The sequence below is a fragment of the Sceloporus undulatus genome, chromosome 6 (genome assembly GCF_019175285.1).
Source record: "Sceloporus undulatus isolate JIND9_A2432 ecotype Alabama chromosome 6, SceUnd_v1.1, whole genome shotgun sequence".
Taxonomy (NCBI): domain Eukaryota; kingdom Metazoa; phylum Chordata; class Lepidosauria; order Squamata; family Phrynosomatidae; genus Sceloporus; species Sceloporus undulatus.
In genome coordinates, this window is record NC_056527.1 from 149,377,109 (window position 1) to 149,398,767 (window position 21,659).

Below are 21,659 nucleotides of genomic sequence, written 5' to 3' on the forward strand. Positions count from 1 at the left end.
TCAGCCTCAGGGGATGGCAATGGCAAACCTCCTCTGAACAAATCTTGCCAAGATAACCCCATTATAGGTTCTGCTTAGGGTATCCATAAGTCAGAAACAACTTGAAGGCACACAACATCTACAGCAATAAAGATATTCCTGCAGCATGGAAACTGGAGCTTCTGTCATGCCTCTGGACTTGTCATGAACATCTTGACGCTTGATTTCTTCTTTGCTGCTTCACAGTTTTATTTCCCTCTGCTCTTCTCTCCTTAGAATAGCTTGTGGCTACAGCTGCAGCGAGTGTGTTAGGAGCTTCTGTTTCTGTCATCCTATTGCTATTGGGGAAAATGTTCCTTCTCTGACATTTGCAACCAGCAAAAATGGGCTGAGATCTCACTATTGCCAGCGGTGGCACACGCTCCTGTAAATCTTTCGGTGCTCAGCAAACATGGCTTGAAGGTCTCTCTCTCTGTATGCTGTCCACCCTCTATTGGAAGAGTATCTCAAAGACTTTTTCCTTAGTTAAATCACTATGGTCTGGAGGAGAGATCCCAACTACTGTATATTCTCAGTTCTTCATTTCCTGGTTGGAAAAAAGGGCTTTCCTGACAGTCAAGAAACCCTGATACATACAACATATCAGGCTGGATTTGCATGCCTCCACAATGGCAGGGTATTGGAGAGTAGCATGTATTCCAAGAAGCCAGGAGAAAGCAGTGAGATCTTTGCAGTTCTCTCCTAGTCTGTACAAGAACACTTGCGTTCAGAAATCATGGGGAAACAAGATGACAATTGAAGCAATTTCAGCCTGGATTATTAACTCTGTGCATGGCGCTCTTCAGCGTTCCTTGCAAGCATCCTTCTAATTTTAATATTACATTGTTTTGCTTCCTACTTCCCTGACCTGCAATTGCACAGACCATTTGCTCCATCTAAATATTTGCTGCAGCAGTTGTACGGTCCTTTTTGCAATTAGGTAGACAATTATGGACATAGGAAGACTATTAAGGAATGCCAGGGGAAGTATCTGCGTTCTTTGTTATGCCTCCTTTTTCCTTCTCCTGCCAGAAAATAACCGCCCACCTCCTTGCCTTTAGTTCCAGGTCCTTGTGAACCCGAAGACCTCATTGATGGCATCATCTTCGCGGCCAATTACTTGGGCTCCACGCAGTTGCTCTCGGAGCGCAATCCCTCCAAAAACATCCGAATGATGCAAGCCCAGGAGGCGGTGAGCCGTGTCAAGGTAGGAGAGGTTATTGATCCGTGGAAAGGTAGCGCAACATCCCTGGATGACTGTACTTGGAAGAGTCAGAAATGTCTGTTGCTCTGGAAATGTCAGCAGGGTGTTGTCTCCCGTGACGTTCCCGAAAGCCGCGCTGCTCCGAGCACCGCAGGGAGCTAGTTATTTCTTTTGTGTTGCCATATATATATATATATATATATATCCACATAGGTGCAGAATAGGAGTAATATAGAGGAGCTTTCAAAATGATTCTGAATCAGCAGAGAAGGGCCAGATGCAATGTTCCAGGTTTATGATGTGAAAGAGGAAAAACAGCATACTTCACTCTGCAAACAAATAACAAAAATTAGACTTGGTAACACTGACCTGAGATTATACATTGTTCTTGCATTGTGTAAATTTACACTCACATAGTTGAATGGTGGTCAAGCCGCACTACCCGTCTCCTGAATACAGATGTTGTGCAGCCAGTTATCTCATCTGCAAATGCACGTTTTGTTACCACATTCTCATTGAATCCAGTTGTAGGTTGACAGCACTGAAGAGTAGCTAGGAACCAACCAAGCGTGCATAAGTGCAAGTGCAACAGTCACACTTATGGAAATCTGCTTATTTAACTGAACCAAAACTAGATATTACGCTTTGGCCAAAGAAGTGCAAATGTGTGCGAAAGGGAACTTAAGTGTGCATAAAACTAATACGATGCCAGCCTTCAAATGCCCCATCAATTGTATCAATTGATGTGGAAGCCTAACCTCTCAGCAAAAGTGTGACTTTTGCCAGAAATGGTGCTTTCTGCCTTTTGTTGCTTGGAATGTCTAACAGGACTAACCTTGTCTTGCAATATTGGAACCTTTTCTGTTTCCCTACCCCTCTCAGGGTGATGGTTTCTGGTCTGAGAAGCAGAGAAATACACAACATCACATACAAAAAAGTTCTTCTAAGTGGTATGGAATTAAGGGAGGGGGAAACCAATATACAAAGTTATTGTTTCCAGATGGGACTCACACACTTACCGTCACATCGATTTTTGTCCCCTTCTATCTCAGAATCTGATACAGAATCCTATTTGCATCTCACTGAGCTTGGGAATGTTCTTGTTTAGACTAAAGCTTCCTTGCTGGTTTGCTCATTTGCCGGTGCAATGGCACTCTGTATATAATGTCACTTTTACCGTCTTGGATTGAACCCAGACATTTTGTCTTGAACCAAAAAGGCCAACCACTTCCATAGGGGGAACATATGCATACATTAGACACCAACAAACCTCCAGCCTCTAAATTATTTAGTATTTCTGTAATGAGTTGGTGATAGATGCATACAACTAAAAGCTGAGATGCACTCACACACGCCAGGGTTGCCCATTGTCCCTTATTATAAGAGATGTCCTTTATCGGAGGGTCGGATAAGCTTGTCCCTTATAGGACTGGCAGGGTTAGAAAGCTGTTTCAATCTTGGAAAGCTTTTCCTTTTATATAAACTGAACAAGATGCCAAAAAAAGAAAATCCCCTATTTTTGGACATGGGCTTGTCACAGAGACAGAAATGGGTACATCATGTAATGTTTGAAAGTGGACAATAATTTTACAGAGAAATACATGGCTTTGTTGTTCGTTGTTGCTTGCTTTCAGGTCGTTTCTGACTTACGGCGACCCTTTAACAGAAATCAATATTTTCATTTGGTATTTTGACAGAACACGAACTTATTGCTAGCTACTTCCAGACTGACAACCCTGGGCAATGTGAATTGCAACTGTCCCTTATTGCTATTTTGAAAACATGGCGACACTAACACACACAGATGCATGCACAATATTTTCTTTTTCTCTGCACAAAGTAGGTCGGAGATCCCTGGATGAAAGGTTTCCCTGGCTTCACCTGATGTATTTTTTCTCTTCCCTCATTTCCCCCGTTTCTTTTTATGCTTTTTGTCTACTTCCCTTTTATTTATCTTTTTCCTGACCTTTTTTTTAACGCTTCTAACCCAGAGGATGCAAAAAGCAGCTAAAATCAAGAAAAAAGCGGTGTGTAAACGGTTTTTCTTGAATGCTAATGTCTGTAGTATGGGTTTGTTTTGCTTTTCTGTTTTGGTCATCCCTGTGCATCCTGGAGTGTTGTGTCCCTTGTGGTGAATCTTGTAAAGCTGTATTATTTTGTTTTGTTTTTGTTTGTACGTTGCTGGATGGAGGGAGACAGTTTGTTGGTTCCTTTGAAGGTTCTCCTTTGAGGCTTGCTGGTTATTCATTTCTTTGGTTTCATTGTGTGGTTTGGCTGGTTTTGTTGGAAAGTGGCTCATTTCCTGCTTTCTCTTGTCTCTTTGCTACTAAAGACTGAAGGGTTTTGATGCTCTTGGGTTGCGCCTCTGCTCAGCCCAGATAGAGATAACCACCGAGATTCCACATCACAGTCTACGTTTTGTAACTTTATGAATCCACAGATACCTTGTAGAAATGCAATGAAATCCTGGTAGTGAATTGCAAAAAATGTTCATCTGGGTATCAACAAGAGTGCTAAGATGCACACTGGGTGCTCCTTATGAGCATCAGGCACTACTGATGTGCACTGGATACTTCTGATGTGCATTGAAAACAGGAATTTCTGATGTGCATCAAGCACTTCTGATATATATTCAGTGCTTCTGTTGTGCTCTGGCACTTTCTAGGTGGTGTCCTGATGCACATTGGTGAGCGCTCCCCGAAGAATGCCCATGTCTAAATGACCCAAGGATGCTCCAAAATGTGATTATTTCTGCCCCTCGAAGATATATGTAATAGGGTGGTGCAGCCCTCCAAAGTCTCCTGGGACACCAATACAGCTCCTACTCTTTTAAGAGTAGGCCACCCCTGCCCCAAATTTTGCAAGAGTTACTATTTTAGGGATACAGCTCCAGAGTCTCCCAGCCAACATGGTGCCTGGCATCTAGTGGCTGTTGAGACTTCCACACCAATGAGGTAGGTGATCCACTCTGGTTTTTCATCCAAACTGGAAGGAAATTCTCCAAGATGTTTCATTCTCCACTTCCCCCAACAGGACAAGCATCTTGCATAGTTCATTTAAACCTGAGACTAACCCCTACTAGATTCATCAGCCACCAGCTGTCGTTGGTCATAGCCCCAAAAGTAATATTCTCAGTCCATGCCCTTGTGCAAGACAAAGAACACAAGACACAGTGGTGAATGTGTGATATCAATAAATATTCTGGGTTCTAGCCTGAATTTGAATCCAAAGTGTTTGATCCTATCCCTAAAATAGGTTAAACACCTTGGACATCCCCTGAGAAATTAAGATAAAAATGTGATGCAGAGGCTACACACAGTTACTGTTTGGCAACAGTGCAAAACTTATGGAGAAGGTAGTTCTTGTCTAAGGTGCTATGCTCAAAATTAGTACTGTCTCTTAACAAAAGCCTTTTCTTTGTAATTGGCATCATTCTTGCTTCATTTGGATAAGGAATTACGGCTGGTGTTGTAAACCAATTGTAAGGCTAGTGTCATCATTAATGATCTGCTTTCAGGATGGAAGGAAAAGTACTGCTTATTTCATTTTGCAATCCCCCATAATAAAACAAGAACTTGTAATGGCTATGTATTGGTCTACTGAGCCTTGATGGCTTCCTTACAATGGAATCTTCTGGGAAACCAAAATGGCCACCGAAAGTCCAAGAGAGCATTGAAGAACTCCAGTAAGCTTTGTGCCTCCTCAAATCTCTCCCAAAATGCTCTTGCCCTTTTGTATACATTTGAGAAGGCAGGATATTTTCCCCAACATAAATGCAAGGTAGAGATGGTACTCAGAAATGACTCCATTTTGTGACATACAGTACTGACATGTGCAAAGAAAACTGCTAGATTCCCTAAGAAATAAAGTGAAATTAAGGGTGCATGAAGTATCCATCTACAGAGCAGATGTCTCTGTTGGATCTCTCCATAATTTGCCGAACGCTCCAAGTTGCCGGCTTGTGTACAAAACATACACTTCTTTTGTCCACTTCATTCTTGGTACTCGCAAAAACACCAAGGGGAGCAGCATGAGTTGATATTTGACCCATGAGACTGTAGAGATAACTAAAAAGTTGCAGTGACTCCACGAAAGGGAGTGACTTAACCCTTGTTCGGTTACCATTCCAATGCAAGCTTTAGCAATGGCTCCCTTGAAAAAGGAATTAATTATAACCAATGTGTTATTTCTAGTGTATTATTTCCAAGGTCTGCTACAATCCCCCTTGTTGGCCTCAACATCCAAAGTGTCCACCCTTGAACTCTTTGCTTTAGGGCTCACCAGTTGAAGGAATTTCTCAGGAGGCTTCTCTTCAGGGGGTTAGGTTTGTGCATGTATTTTGGAAAGGGATGCTTCCAGAAAGCTGCCTTGTCTTGCGGTCAACCTGTGCTGTGTGGTTGTTGTGTGCCCCACTCTCCATCTTGTACAGAGTAGCTGTTGGGACGAAAGGACTGTTTGCCAGAAGAAAAACTTAATGTTTTCCCTGTACTGTTCCCTTGTGGGCTTTCTTTTCGTTTTCATTTCATGTTTTCTAGAGCTCCGAGGGAGATTCCCAAGCGTTGACAGAAGTGGATCTGTTCATCTCCACGCAGAGGATTAAAGTTCTGAACGCAGATACGCAGGTAAGCATGCAAAACCAATGCTGTCAGATGGACATCCATTTCAAATATCTCTCCAAGGTGCTGAACTTAGGTTGAGCACCTTGGATCGCTATTTTCACTATTTCTAATGGGGAGAGGATTCTCCACTCGGTTGACATGGAAGTTACCAGCTGCTCTGGTTGCATTCACAGTCAGCCCTAAATGCATAAAAAAATTGGCAAGTTGAAAACATTTGCAGAATGTGGCTCATTCCAGTTGGGGTTGACCCACTTGATCAATGAGAACTTGATAAGTAAACACTTATATAAATTCTGTTGTTGGGACAAGCAATGGATTGTAAGCAGATGAATTTATTCCTCTCTCTGCAGTTTTCAACTGCAAGTATATCCATTTTCCACCTGCTCATTTTTTACTCCAACTACCCATTTTTTGTTGTTGTTCAGCTGCCCAGAAAGATGCACACAGGCCGGACCTGACTTCAAGTGTGCGTTGTTCAACCCAGGAACCCAAAATTAGTTTCTGAGTCTCGACATTAGGATGAATGCCAAACCTGCAGTCAGGAGTGCTTCAGGCACAGAGATATGGGAATTATTAATAGTTCTAACATGGCTCTTTCACAGATATAGTCTGTAGAATCAGTACATAGAAAGATCTTGCAGCACCTTAGAGACTAAAGGAAAGAAGGAAATTGGCAGCATGCGCTTTCGTAGACTTCAGTCTACTTCCTCAGATACATTTGGAGGAATGGAAGCCAGACACAGACATATATATGCCATTGGTATGTAAGGGATGTCAATCCAAATTACAAATCCTTTGGGTATGGAAATGAAGTTGCAGGTCCAGTTTTAACAATGATTCTTAGCGCACAAAGACATAGGAAAACTGGACTTTGTGCATGGAGATAAAGTGACATTCATCTATTGACCTCACCACAAGCTAGTCCCATTGCAAAACTGGATCTGCCAAAACTGGATCTGCAATTTTATTTCCATACACAAAGGACTTGTAATTTTAATTGACATGCTCACATACCAATGGCATATATACATCTCGGTGCATGGCTTCCACTGCACCAAGTGCATCTGAGGAAGTAGACTGAAGTCTATGAAAGCTCATGCTGCCAACTTCTTTCTTTCAGTTAGGCGGGTTACAGACCGGCGGTCTGCCGCCGCCGCCATTTGCTCCGTGCGGGAGCCGCAGCAGCCACACCGCGCGGCTCCCGCACGGACCGAAAAAGAAGCTCCAAAATGGAGCTTCTTTAAGCGGCGCCTCTATGACGTCGCGAGGCGTCAGGGGCGGACTCACAATGTCATAGACGCCGCGACATGTGCAGATGCACAGCGTCCGATATGTAAATATGGCGGCCGCCGTGTGTAACGGCCACCACCATATTGTACATACAGAATACATACTAGGGTTAGGGGTGTGTGGAAGCACCACCCCTTCCTAACCCTAGTATGTATTCATTACGTACTAAATGGCAGTGTGTAATCCGCCCATGTCTCAAAGATGCTGGAAGATGTCTCTATGAAATGGCTCTTTCATGTTATTATTATTATTTATTATGTTTATTTACAGGTTGCAAGCCTGCAGTTTGATGATGATATTATTATTATTATTATTATTATTATTATTATCTCACCTTTTCTCCAACCATAGGACTTGAGCTGGCTTACAAATGTTAAAACAGGTGACTAGTTTAGGCACATTTTGTTTAAACATTTGGGCCTGAACAGACAGTGCTTTGGGTCACTTTGGAAATATGCTGTTTAAATGATACACGGATTTTAAGAGTCCAGAAGCAGTGCCAAAGCTGCACTGCTTTCCTTAAGACTGGAGCATGGCTTTGGCATGGCTTCCGGCCTCTTAGGACGCATGCATCATTTAAACAGCGTACCTCCACAGTGACCCGAAGCAGCTTTATTTTGGCCTGTCTGTTTGAGCCCATATGTTGTAAGCCACCTTGGCTCTCATTTTTGGGCTTGAGCCATCCACTACCTTCACAAACTGCCCCTGGGCCCTGTGCTACATTGGTAGATATTTTCAGAAAGGCGATTGCTCCAATCATTATTAAAAGGCTGTCTGCTGCCCCACAGCCCCAGGCTTGTTGTGGGTGCTTAATAAAACGACAAACAGTTATGGGATCGGCTCGCTGCTGTAACAGATGCATTATACAGTTGCATTTTGCCCCAGCATGTAAATAATAAATGCCAATTTGGTAGGGGAAAGCATGGATATGAGAGCTGAATATTTGGTATAGGAGCAGCTAGAGCCAAAAGCAAGATTTAAGAGGTAAAGAGGGTGCAACAAATTAATCCGTTTCCTGTTGTGATGGATTGGCGTTGCTTTCACTAAACAGGACTTGGTTTCTTCCGGCTCGCAGCACTTTCCAAAGAAGAGCTAGTGCAAAGATACAGTGTATGAATGTGGGTGTGTTGTGAGTGTTCCCTTTGGTTTTTTGAACTACAGCTCTTAGAAATTGCCAGCCACCGTGGCTACTGAAATGGTCTAATCCTGTCTGAAAGTCACCTAAGTTAGGAGCCATGACTGCAGTCTTGGCAACACTTTTAGTAACTCTGCGGCACAGGATGCAAAACCATCCATCCATCCATCTATCTATCTTCTATCTATCTATCTTCTGCCTCTCCGTCAGGATCAAGGTGGCTTACAGTAAAGATAAAAATACAGCAATGTAACAATATAAATCAAACCATTATCTCCCCCACCAATAATAATAATAATAATAATAATAATAATAATAATAATAATAATAATAATAATAATAGATTTATTTCTAGCCCGCCCAATCACGAAGAATCTGGGCGGGTTACAACAATAAAATACAACAAATTACAATAGAGTTAAAAAAATCAAACCCTAGACCTACCACCACCCCCCATTCCCAGTACTAAAACAGAATTAAACAGTAATAATATTAAAACATTAAAAACATTAAAAACATTGAACAACCAAAAAATAGGCAGAAATATTGGCGGGGGGAAATAGACAGATGAGGGGACAAATATCTCTATATCTGGGGAGGGTAACTAAGTTGGAAAGGCCTGCCAGAAGAGATCCGTCTTGAGTGCTTTCTTAAAAGCCACCAGAGTGGAAATGTGACGGATCTTCTCCGGCAGGTCGTTCCATAGTTTAGGAACAATTAAAATTCTCTTATAACAATAAAATGACATGCTTCAATTTGTGTTCCATCTCTGATCTATTTGAGGCCTCCTCAGAACGAAATAAAGAAAAGGTGGGCCTTAAGACCTCAATGTTTTTTTGATGGTCCTCAGTCCATGAAGACATCTTGGACTGCCTTCTTTTTTCCTGAAAAGAAAAGGTTGAATTACATCTTCTGGAAACTGCAGACTCAGTCTCCTTTATCTGGATCTCTGAAATGCTCTGAAATCCAAAATTGTCGCCATGGGTGCCTGAGACAGTGACGTCTTTGCTTTCTTATGGTTCAGCGTACAAAACCTTTGTTTCATGCACAGCATTATTTCAAATATTGTGTATAAAATTACCTTTGGGCTATGTGTACAAGGTGTATAGGAAGCCTAAATGAATTTCATGTTTCGACTTGGGTCTCATCTCCAAGATGTTCCCAAATCTGAAAGAAAAAATCCAAAACGCTACTGGTCCCAAGCATTTCAGATAAGGGAGACTCAATCTCTACCAAAAGTGGCCATTCCCCTTTTGAATAGCTGGACGCCTGCTTTCACTCATCGGTTTTAATATCAAAAGATGTGGCTGTTGAGGAAAAGTTGCTGATGCTCGCGTGATCCCTTTTGCTGGCATAACAATATAAGAAACATGCCTATCAGATAGAGGACAAGAGACCATATTTCAAGAGAACTGGAATGTCTTTATTAACTTCATAAAGAGTTAATACATCAATTGAGACCCCCATCTCATTAGGTTTACTGCGGGAAAGATATATTAACTTGACTACTTCCCTTCCCTGGTTTCCAAAGAATCCAAAGACCTTCTCTTCAACAACATTGCCTTCATAGAACTGAATATCCCCATAAAAGCATTTTTAGGCAAGGTATTAAACAATTTTTCATGTAGGCTTGTACATCTGCACCCAAAGTTTATTGTTTTGATATATGCTTTAAGATGATTTTTACCTGTTGTTGTGTATTTCTTTAATGAAAACAAGTTGAGAGGAGAAGAAGGAGAAGAACAAGAAGACACTTCTCCAGTGACGAGAGGCAAATCGTTCAGTCCTTTGGCTTCTCTCTTTCTCTAGGAAACCATGATGGACCATGCCCTGCGTACCATCTCCTACATTGCTGATATTGGGAATATTGTCGTCTTGATGGCAAGGCGCCGAATGCCCCGGTCAGCATCCCAGGACTGTATTGAAACAACTCCTGGGGCGCAAGAAGGAAAGAAGCAGTACAAGATGATCTGCCATGTCTTTGAATCGGAGGATGTAAGTAAACAGCCTTCGGAGGGATGCATAATTTAGAGATTGTGCCTGACTGGAGCTTTTTGCTTCATTAATCCCTTTTAGAGGGGTCTGGGGCTCTCTTCCATTCCTATGAATAACTCTTTGCTTATTCCTCTTGGAATCCCCTGCCCAAGCTAACGTTCATGCATTATTACCCTTCTCTTCTAGTGTTTGAATCTTTAATAATTCAGCTTGCTCTTTAAAGGTCCCTTAAATCAGTGGCGACCTAAAATGACATTTGTGCTTTAAGGGATGGTCAGAACACAGAGCATGGCCTTACACCAGAGTTGGGATATGTCTAGTATCCTCTGGGTGCCATACGTTGGTGTCATTTTCATAGTCGCAATGGTATATTTTGGAAATGCAGGGCCTTACTAGGACGATCTGTATAACCAATGGAGAATCCAAAAGTGGAGGTGGCTGTGTTGCTCTAAAACAAGCGTTCATATATAGTAGGATCACATCTTCTTGATTAATTAATTAATATAGTGCCTTTCTTCCATTGCTGCTTACAGCATACCTTAAAATGAAATACAGCTAGACCAGTGAATAGGTCGAGAGTTTTTAAAAACAAGCGATTCTGTTCAAAACACCAACTGAATATTTTGCAAAGCAGCACCGTATAGTGGTTTGAGCCTTGGACACTGGGAGAACAAGGCTTGAATCCATGCTCAGCCATGGAAACTCAGTGGCTGACTTTGGGCAAACCACACTCTCTCAGCCTCAAGCAAGGGCAACCCTCCTCCGAAAAAACTTGCCAAGAAAACCCTGTGATAGGTTCAACTTAGGGTCACCATAAGTTGGAAATGACTTGAACTCGACGATATAGCCATGGTAGTCTGTAGGATTGGTATGTAGGGAGATCTTGTAGCACCTTCGAAACTAACTGAAAGAGCACGAGCTTTCCTAGACTTAAGTCTACTTCCTTAGATGCCTTTGAGGAATATGCAACTTAGGAGTTTATAGCATGCAAAAATAAAGCAATTTACCTCTACCAGGATATGTTGATTATAAGATGCAATCAGGAATTATTGCACAAACAATGCTGCCAGGCTACTGCATCCCAGCTCCTAGCTGTTCTTAGCCCACCGCTTTTCAAAAATGGGCGCTTCCCAATTTTGGAAATTGGCCTGCTGAGCATGGCTGGGAGCCGGGATGCAGTTGCCCAGTGGCATCGGTGGCATTTTTCATGCAATAATTCCCAATTGCATCCTGTAAGCGACTGTAAAGGGGTTAGTCACTTTATTTTTGCATGCGATAAACTCCTTAGGAAGTAAACTTAAGTCTAGTAAAGCTCATTCTGCCAACTTCTTTCTTTCAGCTAGTCTCAAAGGTGCTACAAGATCTCTCTACCAATGACTTGAAGGCATGCAACAACATACAACTTGTAGCGAGTTTAGGGAAGGGTGACAAGGATACGAATTAAAATGCAATAACATCCCAAGTCCACAAAACAGCAGCCTAACCAAAAATGCCCCAAATACATGATGCAAGCTTTCAAAGCTGCACTGGCTTCTTCATCAGGCAAAGGTGTTTAAAATCCTACAGGAGAAAGGGGGGAAATGGTGACGATAGTCACAGGAAGGTCAGGTTGTGCCGAGTGCCTCCTCCTGTCTCGCTTTCCTCTCCATCACACGGCTTTTTTCGTTCGCAGGCTCAACTGATCGCTCAATCAATCGGTCAGGCCTTCAGCGTGGCATACCAGGAGTTCCTCCGCGCCAACGGCATCAACCCAGAAGATCTGAGCCAGAAGGAGTACAGTGACATTATCAATACCCAAGAGATGTACAACGACGATCTCATCCATTTCTCCAACTCGGAGAACTGCAAAGAGGTGGATTTATTTTTTTCTTATTCTGAATTACTGTTTTTTGTAAAAGTCCCCTTCAATGCTCCTCTCCCTCTGCTTGTTAGTAATACACACGCTGAGAACTCATGCGGAGTTTTAAGAGTTCCTTTGCAAGCATGTTTTTAAAGTATATACACCAGAAGCATTAAATTAAACCCACTGTGCTGTTCAGGGTGTTTTGTTATTACTTCTGTTATCTACAGCAATTACTGAATTTTGCTTTCTTCGTTGTAAAGGACTGCATCTCTGTCTGTCCCCAACCTTGTGCCTTCTAAATGTTACTGGCTGACAACTCTCAGCAACCTGGCTAAGCAGGACAAGGGGAAGGAATGATGGAAGTTGTAGTCCAAAAGGTTTGGAGACAAGGGGTGCCTTATACTGCAGAGATCATGGTATATCTGAGCGATGTTGAAAATATGGCCCTTGGGCCACATGTCACCCTTGAAGTGCCCAGATGTCCCAGACCCTAAATTTTAAAAAACGTAAATTACTTTTTAAAAAAAATCTTGGGCATTTTTTTTGTACCAAACCAGTCCAAATTATCCAAAATCACCTTAAAATGAAGATATAGGCCCGATACAAACAGGCAAAAGGTGCCGTCCTGGGGCTGAAATTAGGGCTCGCGAGAGCGGAGTGACCGCACACTCCTAAGCTCTACTGTGCCATAATGGTGCACCCCCATCTATATAGGGCTGCCATGATGACGTACGCGTGGCACAGCGTCCAAATGGCTCCGTGCCGCATGGACATCATCAGTGCATGCAAGGGCACTAATGGTGCCGCATGCGCGCCCTAAGAAGAACCCAACAGGAGTGGATTCTTTTTAGGGCTCCCGGAGGCTGCAGCGTTTGGTTGCTGCAGCCTCCAAGTGGAGCAGAAAGGGGAAGCATTTCAGTGCTCCTTTCTGCCCATCTGTATTAGGCCTTAGTTCCCCTAACTCGGTGAGCCTGGGAAGTCACAGTCTCTCAACCTCAGGGGAAGGCAATGACAAACTTCCTCAGAGTCAAGAAGACCCCATGATAGGTTTGCCTTGGGGTCATCATAAGTCGGAAACCAGGGTTCAATTCTCAACTCATCCATTAAACGCAATGGGTGACCTTGGGCAAGTCACACTCTCTCAGCCTCAGGGGGAGGCGATGGTAAACTGCCTCTGAACTAATCTTGCCAAGAAAACCCCATGATAGCTTCGCCTTAGGGTCACCATAAATCCGAAACGACTTGAAGGCACACAACACAGGCATAGGGACAACCCTCCCTTCCTTATCCACCAGCAGTCTCCTTTTCTCCAATGCAAGCAAGCTAATTTCCTCCATAGTTTTAAACCCGGTGATGTCTTTATTGCTCGACCTTCGAATTTGCTCCAAGTCCTCCCTCCTTTTTTCTCTCTCTCACTCCATAAATACGATTGATTTAAAGTGGAGACAGTGCACATGCTGTGGGTTAATCAGCACTGAACGGAGCGAAGTCTCTTCCCTGCTGTGAAACTGCATAGAAAATGCATCTCCCATACTCCATCTCTTGCATTAAAAAGAAAGTAGGCACAGCGAGGCCTGCTGTTTTAAAAAAAGGCCTTCCCTTTGGTATAGCGTCCTAATATTGGAGGTATAGTTCTGAAGAAATTATTATTGTACCTTTCCTTGTTATTGTACCTTTCAATCTCATAGTGCCATATCTGTACAGTCTGAAAGAGCCCTTAGATAGCCTGCATTAAGTTCTCTCTTGCATTCCTTGAAATAAGGGCCGTAATTATTGGTACTTATTGATCAATTACATTTATATCCTGCTTTTTCTCCAGTGAGCTCAAGGTAACATTCATGGCTCTCCTCCTCTTGCACTTCATCTTAACCAATTTCTGGTATTGTAGAGAGTGAGACATTGAAAATCATTCACACCTTTCTTCTCTCTGTTGCGTTCCAGTCCCTTGTTCTGTTTGCTTGTCTAAACTCTTTTATTTCTCAATGCTCAATTGTTGTTTTAAGTTGCTGCATTGGTAGAAGTTTGGGAAATGATGGCAAATTTTGTGGGGGCAGAATTCTTATTGGGAGGAGAAATGCCCTTATTTTGCATTTCCATAGCTCAACCCCTGATCCAGACCCATGCCGCTAAATTTTAATGTTCAAAGAAGGGTTAAAAATGTGATCCCAAAAACCACATTTCTTGAGCATTGAGGATTCCTGATGAGAAGAATTCATGGGTGTATCTGTGTATGTCTGGGATATCAGTATGCAAAGAGATCTTGTAGCACCTTTGGAACTGACTGAATGAAGGAGTGTGCAGCATAAGCTTTTGTTGACTTGGTCTATGAAAAACCAGATTTTTGAGATGTATTCTGTGCAAAATTTGCACGCGGCTGTTTTGCACAGAAAACAGCCTTCTCTGTGCAGAAAATAAAAGGCTGCTTCCTGCACAGAAACAACTCTAACTGGGAACATACTGTTTGCAAAATTTGCATGTGGTTGTTTTGTGCAGCAAAGGTTGTTTCCTGCACAACACACCTATATGAGAATTTTTTTGGAGTATGTTCTGTATTCTGAATAGTCTTTAAAAACTGCAGTTTTTGAAGATTTGCACTTTCATCTTCTTTACTGTGTTTTATGAGTGTTTTCGGACTGTCTTAAGTTAGTGTTTTGATAGAATTTATGGAAGGTTTGTGTGTTAAAATATTTTTTTATTATTAGTTTTTAACTGTACTTCGTTATCTTTATGGTAACGCACTTGGGTCCCATGGTGGGGGGAAAGTGGGATATAAAATAAATGGATCACTCTGCCTTCTGCAAGAGGGTTCACCGGTTATTTAATATTTGGGAAAGTCATCCTGGAAAGGGAAGATGCTAAATGAGAAGTCAGTGTCATCAACCTAGCCAGGAGATGAGTGATTTTTATCTCGCTGGCAGTTTGGGCTGAGTCTGAGCTGAACATTTAGAGGTGAAAAGCAGCCAAGGAGACGGGAAGGGAAGGCGAAAATCAACAAGCCAAGTGGAAATTGGATTTTAAATCAACACCGAGGCAAAGTGTAAATAAATTGTAATCTACTCAGGCACGAGGCGGAGAGGAGGAAAAACACACACATACATCAATGCGGCATGAATACAGCTACGGATGCTGGCAAATGTTGGTTTTTTTCTGAGTTGCTGGGCCTTCTGGTGAATCATAGAATCACAGAGTTGGAAGAGACCCCAAGGGCCATCCAGTCCAACCCCATTCTGCCATGCAGGAACTCTCAGTCAAAGCATCTCTGACAGATGGCCATCCAGCCTCTGCTTAAAGACCTCCAAGGAAGGAGACTCCACTACACTCCAAAGGAGTATGTTCCACTGTCGAACAGCCCTTACTCTCAGGAAGTTCCTCCTAATGTTGAGGCGGAATCTCTTTTCTTGCTGTTTGCATCCATTGCTCCATTGTCTCCTGTTCTCTGGAGCAGCAGAAAACAAGCTTGCTCCCTCCTCAATATGGCATCCCTTCAAGTATTTAAACAGGGCTATCATATCACCTCTTAACCTTCTCTTCTCCAGCCTAAACATCCCCAGCTCCCTAAGGCGTTCCTCATAGGGCTTCATGGTTTCCAGACCCTTCACCATTTTAGTTGCCCTCCTTTGGACACATGGCTCCAGTTTCTCAATGGTGAAAGTATATATAACCAACAAAGCCTATTTTAAAACTGATGCAGTGAAAATTGGAAATATTAACAAATCAAGGGAGGGAGAAGTTGAGGAGGAGGAAGGATAGTCTTGACCAGAGCATCATTTTCTGGGAGGAAGGCTTGCCTTTGACTCTGGCCAGAGCATGGTTGCACTACCGAATTTCTAGAGAAACTAAGATCTAGTTGCCAAATTATTATTATTATTATGAACATTTATTTATAGAGTGCTGTAGAGTTTGCACAGCGCTTTACATAGTAAGGGTCAAATAAAATAAGGGTAAAAAAGAAGAAAAACCTGCGTTCAATCTAAAACAACAACATTACATGATTAAAATACAGTATCTCTAAATTAATACTAAATAGTATACAATAGAGACAAAGTAAGCAGCAGATTAATTCTTCCTCCTTTTTTTTGCATAGTCTGCCTGGCTTCATCTTGGCTGCAACTGCACTTCAAAGATAATCCAGTTTGACACTGCTTTAACTGCCACGGTTGAATCTTATGAAATTCTGGGATTAGTAGTTGTGGCCCCAGAGCTCTCTGATAGAGAAGGCTAAAAATCTCACCAAACCACAAAGCCCAGAATTTCATAGCACTGAACCATGGGAGTTAAAGCAGCATCAACATTAATTTTGCAGTGTAGAAGCAGCCCTGGTCTTTCAAGAGTTTGGAAGAAAGCAACTGTAGGATCACGAATGGAAAGAGTTGTAGTTTTGGGGAGTGGGTCTTTTGGAGAGATGAGGAAAAAGGCTGGGCAACTGTGAAAGGCTGGGGAAGGGTAAAGGTTTGGACTTCAACTCCCAGAAGCCCCAGCCAGTTTGGGTCAGGACTTCTGGGAACAGAAGTCTGAAACACCTGGAGGATCGAAGTTTGGGAACCACTGCTAGCTGAAACTTTCAACTGGGGATGCTGTTGAGGATTGAAGCTGCAACCATTTGCATGGATGAGGTTGTGAACATGCCATTTTCTTTTCTCCATACAGGCTTCCAGAGATTGCCTCTCGGGTTTGGAAACCACCTTGCATTGCAGGCAAGGCTCAGGAATCTGGGTTTCATCGATACTCCTTCATCCTCCTGTTTGTTTTACCTTTCAGCTGCAAATAGCCAAACACAAGGGGGAGATCCTGGGAGTGGTGATCGTGGAATCTGGCTGGGGATCCATTTTGCCCACGGTGATCCTGGCAAACATGATGAACGGAGGCCCTGCTGCTCGCTCCGGGAAGCTGAGCATCGGGGACCAGATCATGTCCATCAATGGGACCAGCTTGGTTGGGCTTCCGCTGGCGACGTGTCAAGGAATCATCAAGGTACCTTCTCATGCCAATCTTATTGCTTGATTTTTTGTGGGTTTTTGGGCTATGTGGCCATGTTCTAGAAGAGATTATTCCTGACGTTTTGCCAGCATCTGTGGCTGGCATCTTCAGAGAATGCTGGCATGGAAGAGAGAGAGAGTGTGTGTGTGTGTGTGTGTGTGTGTGTGTGTGTGTGTGTGTGTGTATATATATATATATTGTTGGTTGAGAGGAAGTGGTTTACATGTTACTTGCTATTCAACAAGAGAACAATACCAAGATTAACATGGAAATCACTCCTCCTAACCCAGGGTCACACTATATACAGCCAACTCTCTTCCATGTCAGCATTCTCTGAAGATGCCAGCCACAGATGCTGGCGAAACGTCAAGAATAAACTCTTCTAGAACATGGCCACATAGTTTGAAAAACCCACAAAAAAATTATGGATGCCGGCCATGAAAGCCTCTGCCTTCTTATTGCTTGGATTGTGTAAATGCATATCTTCCAACTGTCCCAGTTTTCATGGACAGCCTCAATAAATCCTCCGTTGTTCCACTGGTTGCAAATTGAGATTATTTCACTGGTTGCCAACTGAGTCCAAAGCCCCAAAGTAGTTTGCATTCAGTTAACTTGGAGAGGGAGAGAAAGGTGCAAAATCTTGCCCTTCCCAGTAGGCAAAAGCAAACTTCTGTGGCTTCTTCTAGGTTCTGTGGTCTTCCTCATCAGTAACTTTTGCTAACTTGACCATAGGCTCATGACTCTTGGCCACACTTTCCCAGTTTTCTTTCTTTTTAAAATTTTGTATTAGATAACAAAACATCAAAACAAATGTGAAAAACATACACACAAAGGTCAATGATAATTCATACATCCTGAATGTAGATAGGAATAGAAAAATAAAGAGAAATAATTACTAGAATATTGTATATAATAGAAATACAATGGGAAACAATTTATATCATATTTATTTATAATCAAAATATAATAGCATGCAGAATAAAGTTAAAGAAATCCTTATCATTATGAAAAAAGAGAAGAGAGAGAATCGATGATTTTTACGATTAATTTTATTGGTAATCATAATCATGTACAAAAAATAACAAATTTACATTCCTGTTTTTAGAAGAATTGGATTAGGAATATATCTGTATGTAGTTTGTTCTTCGCTTGTTTATATGTTTGGGCTTTTTTTGTTTGTTTTATTTTTTCTTTTGTATGTAAATAGTTTTTTTAATAATAAAATTTATATATATATATTTTTAAAAACCCGATAATTCATACATCCACGTAAACTATCCATTGTGTCCCGTTTTTCATCCATGAAATATTGGAATGAATGGAGCTCATTTCCCCTTTCCTTCTTGTTTTAGAAAAAGGACTCATCTTGGCCCAGGGCTGAGAAAACGTGGCAAAAATAAATCCACATTGCAGTTTGACACTCTTTTGACTGCCATGGCTCCATCCTATGGCATCCTGGGATCTGCCATTTGTTGTGGCACCAGGGCTTTCTCATAAATATCTCACAAAACTATGGATCTCAGAATTCCATAGCATGGAGCCATGGCAGTTAAGATGGTGTCAAACTACATCAATTCTGCAATGTAGATGCAGCCCCAGTCACTGGAAACAGCTTTGTGCTTTTGGTAACTTCTGTTGTGTAAAGGACTCACCAACAGAGAACCTTTTTCAGGGCTTGAAGAACCAGACGCAAGTCAAGTTGAACATTGTCAGCTGCCCTCCGGTTACCACCGTCCTCATCAAGCGGCCGGACCTGAAATACCAGTTGGGTTTCAGCGTACAGAACGGAATCGTAAGTTTGCTTTTTCTCTAAGCATCCCTGCCAAGATTGAAATTGGTTGGAGATGCCATTTCCCTTGAAAGAAACAGAGAGGAATGGCACATTAGTGCTCTCCTTAGAGGTGGAAATCTTTACTTACCGCATGTACTCAACTATAACTTGACTTCATGTATAAGTCGAGGGCAGATTTGGGGGCCAAAATGATGGTGTTTGATATGACCCATGATAGGCCAAGGATAAAACTTAGGGACATGTAACCAAGGGTCCAAAGGATGAAGCAAAGGAAAACAATGTCAAAGAGCTTATTGGAGGTTGGGCACGGAAGAATTTTTGAATGTTATTGTCTTTTCCATGTATTTTACTGCTGTAACCTGCCTGGATTCCTTGTGATTGGGCGGGCTATAAATAAATCATTTATTATTATTTTTATTATTATAAAATTCCAGCAGGATTAACTGTTTTTGCTCACCTTAAAGGCTGGTGCTTCCAGGATAGATTATGCTCTTGTCTTTCGCCAGGGAATGGTTCCTTTTTATATGTATAAGAGTTAAAGTACATCACTTACATTGACCCATGGATAAGTCGACTCAGGGTTTTCTGCTCCATTTTTTGACTAAAATTTCTAAACTTAAACATGAGTATATACAGTATTTCATTGCAACAAAATGGAACATTTCAATGTTGTTGTTTTTTTCCTTCTCTCCGGTGCATGAGAACACAAAGATGTCTGTGACATATCGGGTGACCGTCAGGACTTCATTTTTATATTTGGGAAAAGTAATTTATGAGGAAATCGACTCGCTTTTGCTGCGCAGAACACTTTTAAGAATGTTTTTGCTCCATAAGCTTATGTGATGCAGAAAAAGCAATGGTGGCAATCCTTTTGGGGGCTTATGTCTTCGTAAATGGACTTACGCCTGCAGGAATTAGAACTGCACAGTTGCATAATGTTCGTATTCAGTAGAGGGCTGCTGTTTTCTGCAGCTCCAGAGAATAGGACCCGGAGCAATGGATTCAAATTACAGGAAAAGAGATTCCAGCTCAACATTAGGAAGAACATCATGACAGTAAGAGCTATTGGACAGTGAAAGATGCTCCCTTGGAGAGTGGTGGAATCCCCTGCTTTGGAAAATTTTAAGCAGAGGCTGGATGGCCATCTGTCATAGTGAGTGCATTGACTTTGCCTTCTTGCGTGGCAGGATGGGGTTGAATCTTCCAACTCTAGGTTTCTATGTTTTTTAAGACATCCAGAGAAGGAGACCACACTGTTCTAGGCGATTGTTTCCATTGCTGAACCACTTTTACTGTCAAAACATTCTTCTAATGTTCAATCAAACTCTAACTTCTGGCAACTTCCCATATCTTCAAATATTTAAATGTGGTTATCATGTCACCTCTTAACCTTCTCCAGGCTAAACATACCCAGTCCCTTGAGTTGCTCCTCATAGGGCTTTATGGTTTCCAGACCCTTCACCATTTTGGTCACCCTCCTCTGGACATGCTCCAGCTTGTCCACGTCCTTCTTGAACTGTGGTGCCATGGTAAATGTAAAATGTAAATTGTAAATGGTCATGGCACCACCCTTGCGGTTAACAACAGCCTTGGAAGCGGGTGGGCAATGAATGAGGAGCTAGTGAATAGATCCATCTGCAATGCACCAAGAAAGCAATTCAGAAACAGTCTGGAGCTACAATACATTAAGTGTGGAAAAAGTGACACATGGTCTAGAATGTGGTTGGTAACATACACATGTGCACATGTGTATGTCACCAACCACATTCTAGCCCATGTGTCGCTTTCTCCACACTTAATGTATTGTGGCTCCAGATGGTTTCTGAATTGCTTTCCTACCATAATGCATACTTTGGTACCATCTAGTGGCTATTAGATACAATCACAGTTGCAAAAACTAGCCATGTTTTGTGCCTGCTGTTTGTTCATAACACCAGATTAAGCAGCAGGCAGCCTTCCAGATGTTGATGGACATCTAGAGGTTGTTAAGAGTATAGTTGGCCCTCCACATTTATGTAATTGACTTCTGCAGATTTGATTGTTTGCAGTGTTGATTAATATGTTAATAGGAATCTCTCGGTCTTCCAGAACAACTCTGCCAGAAGTTGACCATAAAGTTGTGCTGGAGAACCTAGACGTTCCTAGAGAAAACACCTCTCTAAGCATTTGTAGGTTCTCCAACATGATTCTATGGCCAATTTTCAGATGTTGAATAATAGAGGTTGCACTGGAAGACCTAGAGATTCCTAGAGAGGTGTTCTCTTAGGTAAAAAGAGTAGCGTTTTTTTAATGTGTGTTTTTTTCCACATTCATGGGGATCTTTCACCTCTAACCCTAGCGACTGTGGAGGGGCCACTGTATTATCCCTTACCACTGGTTGTTCTGATGAGGGATGATGGGAGTTTTAGTCTAGCAACACCTGGACCATGTATTCTTCACTAGGATAAGAAATATGTGAAGAGACCTTGAGCCTGCGAAGATTAGAAATTGGTCAATGAAGGATGCAGTGACTTGATTTTATTTTACTACAATGACTTATATCTCATCTCTAAGGCTACAGATCTTTCCAGGGTGACTGAAAGGTAATATGGATAGTTTGTTATAGATCAAGAGCCTTGATCAGCGATGCAAGTGCTTTCAAAACCAATTAATTGAGCCTTCTATCAATTTTTAAAGAAATTACAGTCCTGTAATTTCTTTAAAAATTGATAGAAGGCTCAATTAATTGGTTTTGAAAGCACTTGCATCGCTGATCAAGGCTCTTGATCTATAACAAACTATCCATA

At 42.0% G+C, this 21,659-nt stretch overlaps 1 protein-coding gene across 3 annotated transcripts in view; it reads left to right on the top strand.

Annotated features, from left to right (window-relative positions):
• The window catches only part of APBA2 (amyloid beta precursor protein binding family A member 2), an 84,078-nt gene that overhangs the window by 52,610 nt on the left and 9,809 nt on the right, over positions 1-21,659 (top strand). For 2 of the 3 annotated variants that reach the window (XR_006104718.1, XM_042475981.1), the window contains exons 5-11: positions 1,080-1,225; positions 3,214-3,249; positions 5,758-5,844; positions 10,076-10,261; positions 11,934-12,113; positions 16,863-17,075; positions 18,754-18,873. Coding sequence is in view for 2 of the 3 variants with exons in the window: in XM_042475981.1 (XP_042331915.1) it covers positions 1,080-1,225; positions 3,214-3,249; positions 5,758-5,844; positions 10,076-10,261; positions 11,934-12,113; positions 16,863-17,075; positions 18,754-18,873 (968 nt within the window). In the remaining variant the exon portion in view is untranslated. The remainder of the gene's footprint in view (positions 1-1,079; positions 1,226-3,213; positions 3,250-5,757; positions 5,845-10,075; positions 10,262-11,933; positions 12,114-16,862; positions 17,076-18,753; positions 18,874-21,659) is intronic. The other variant, XM_042475982.1, reaches the window with a different exon arrangement.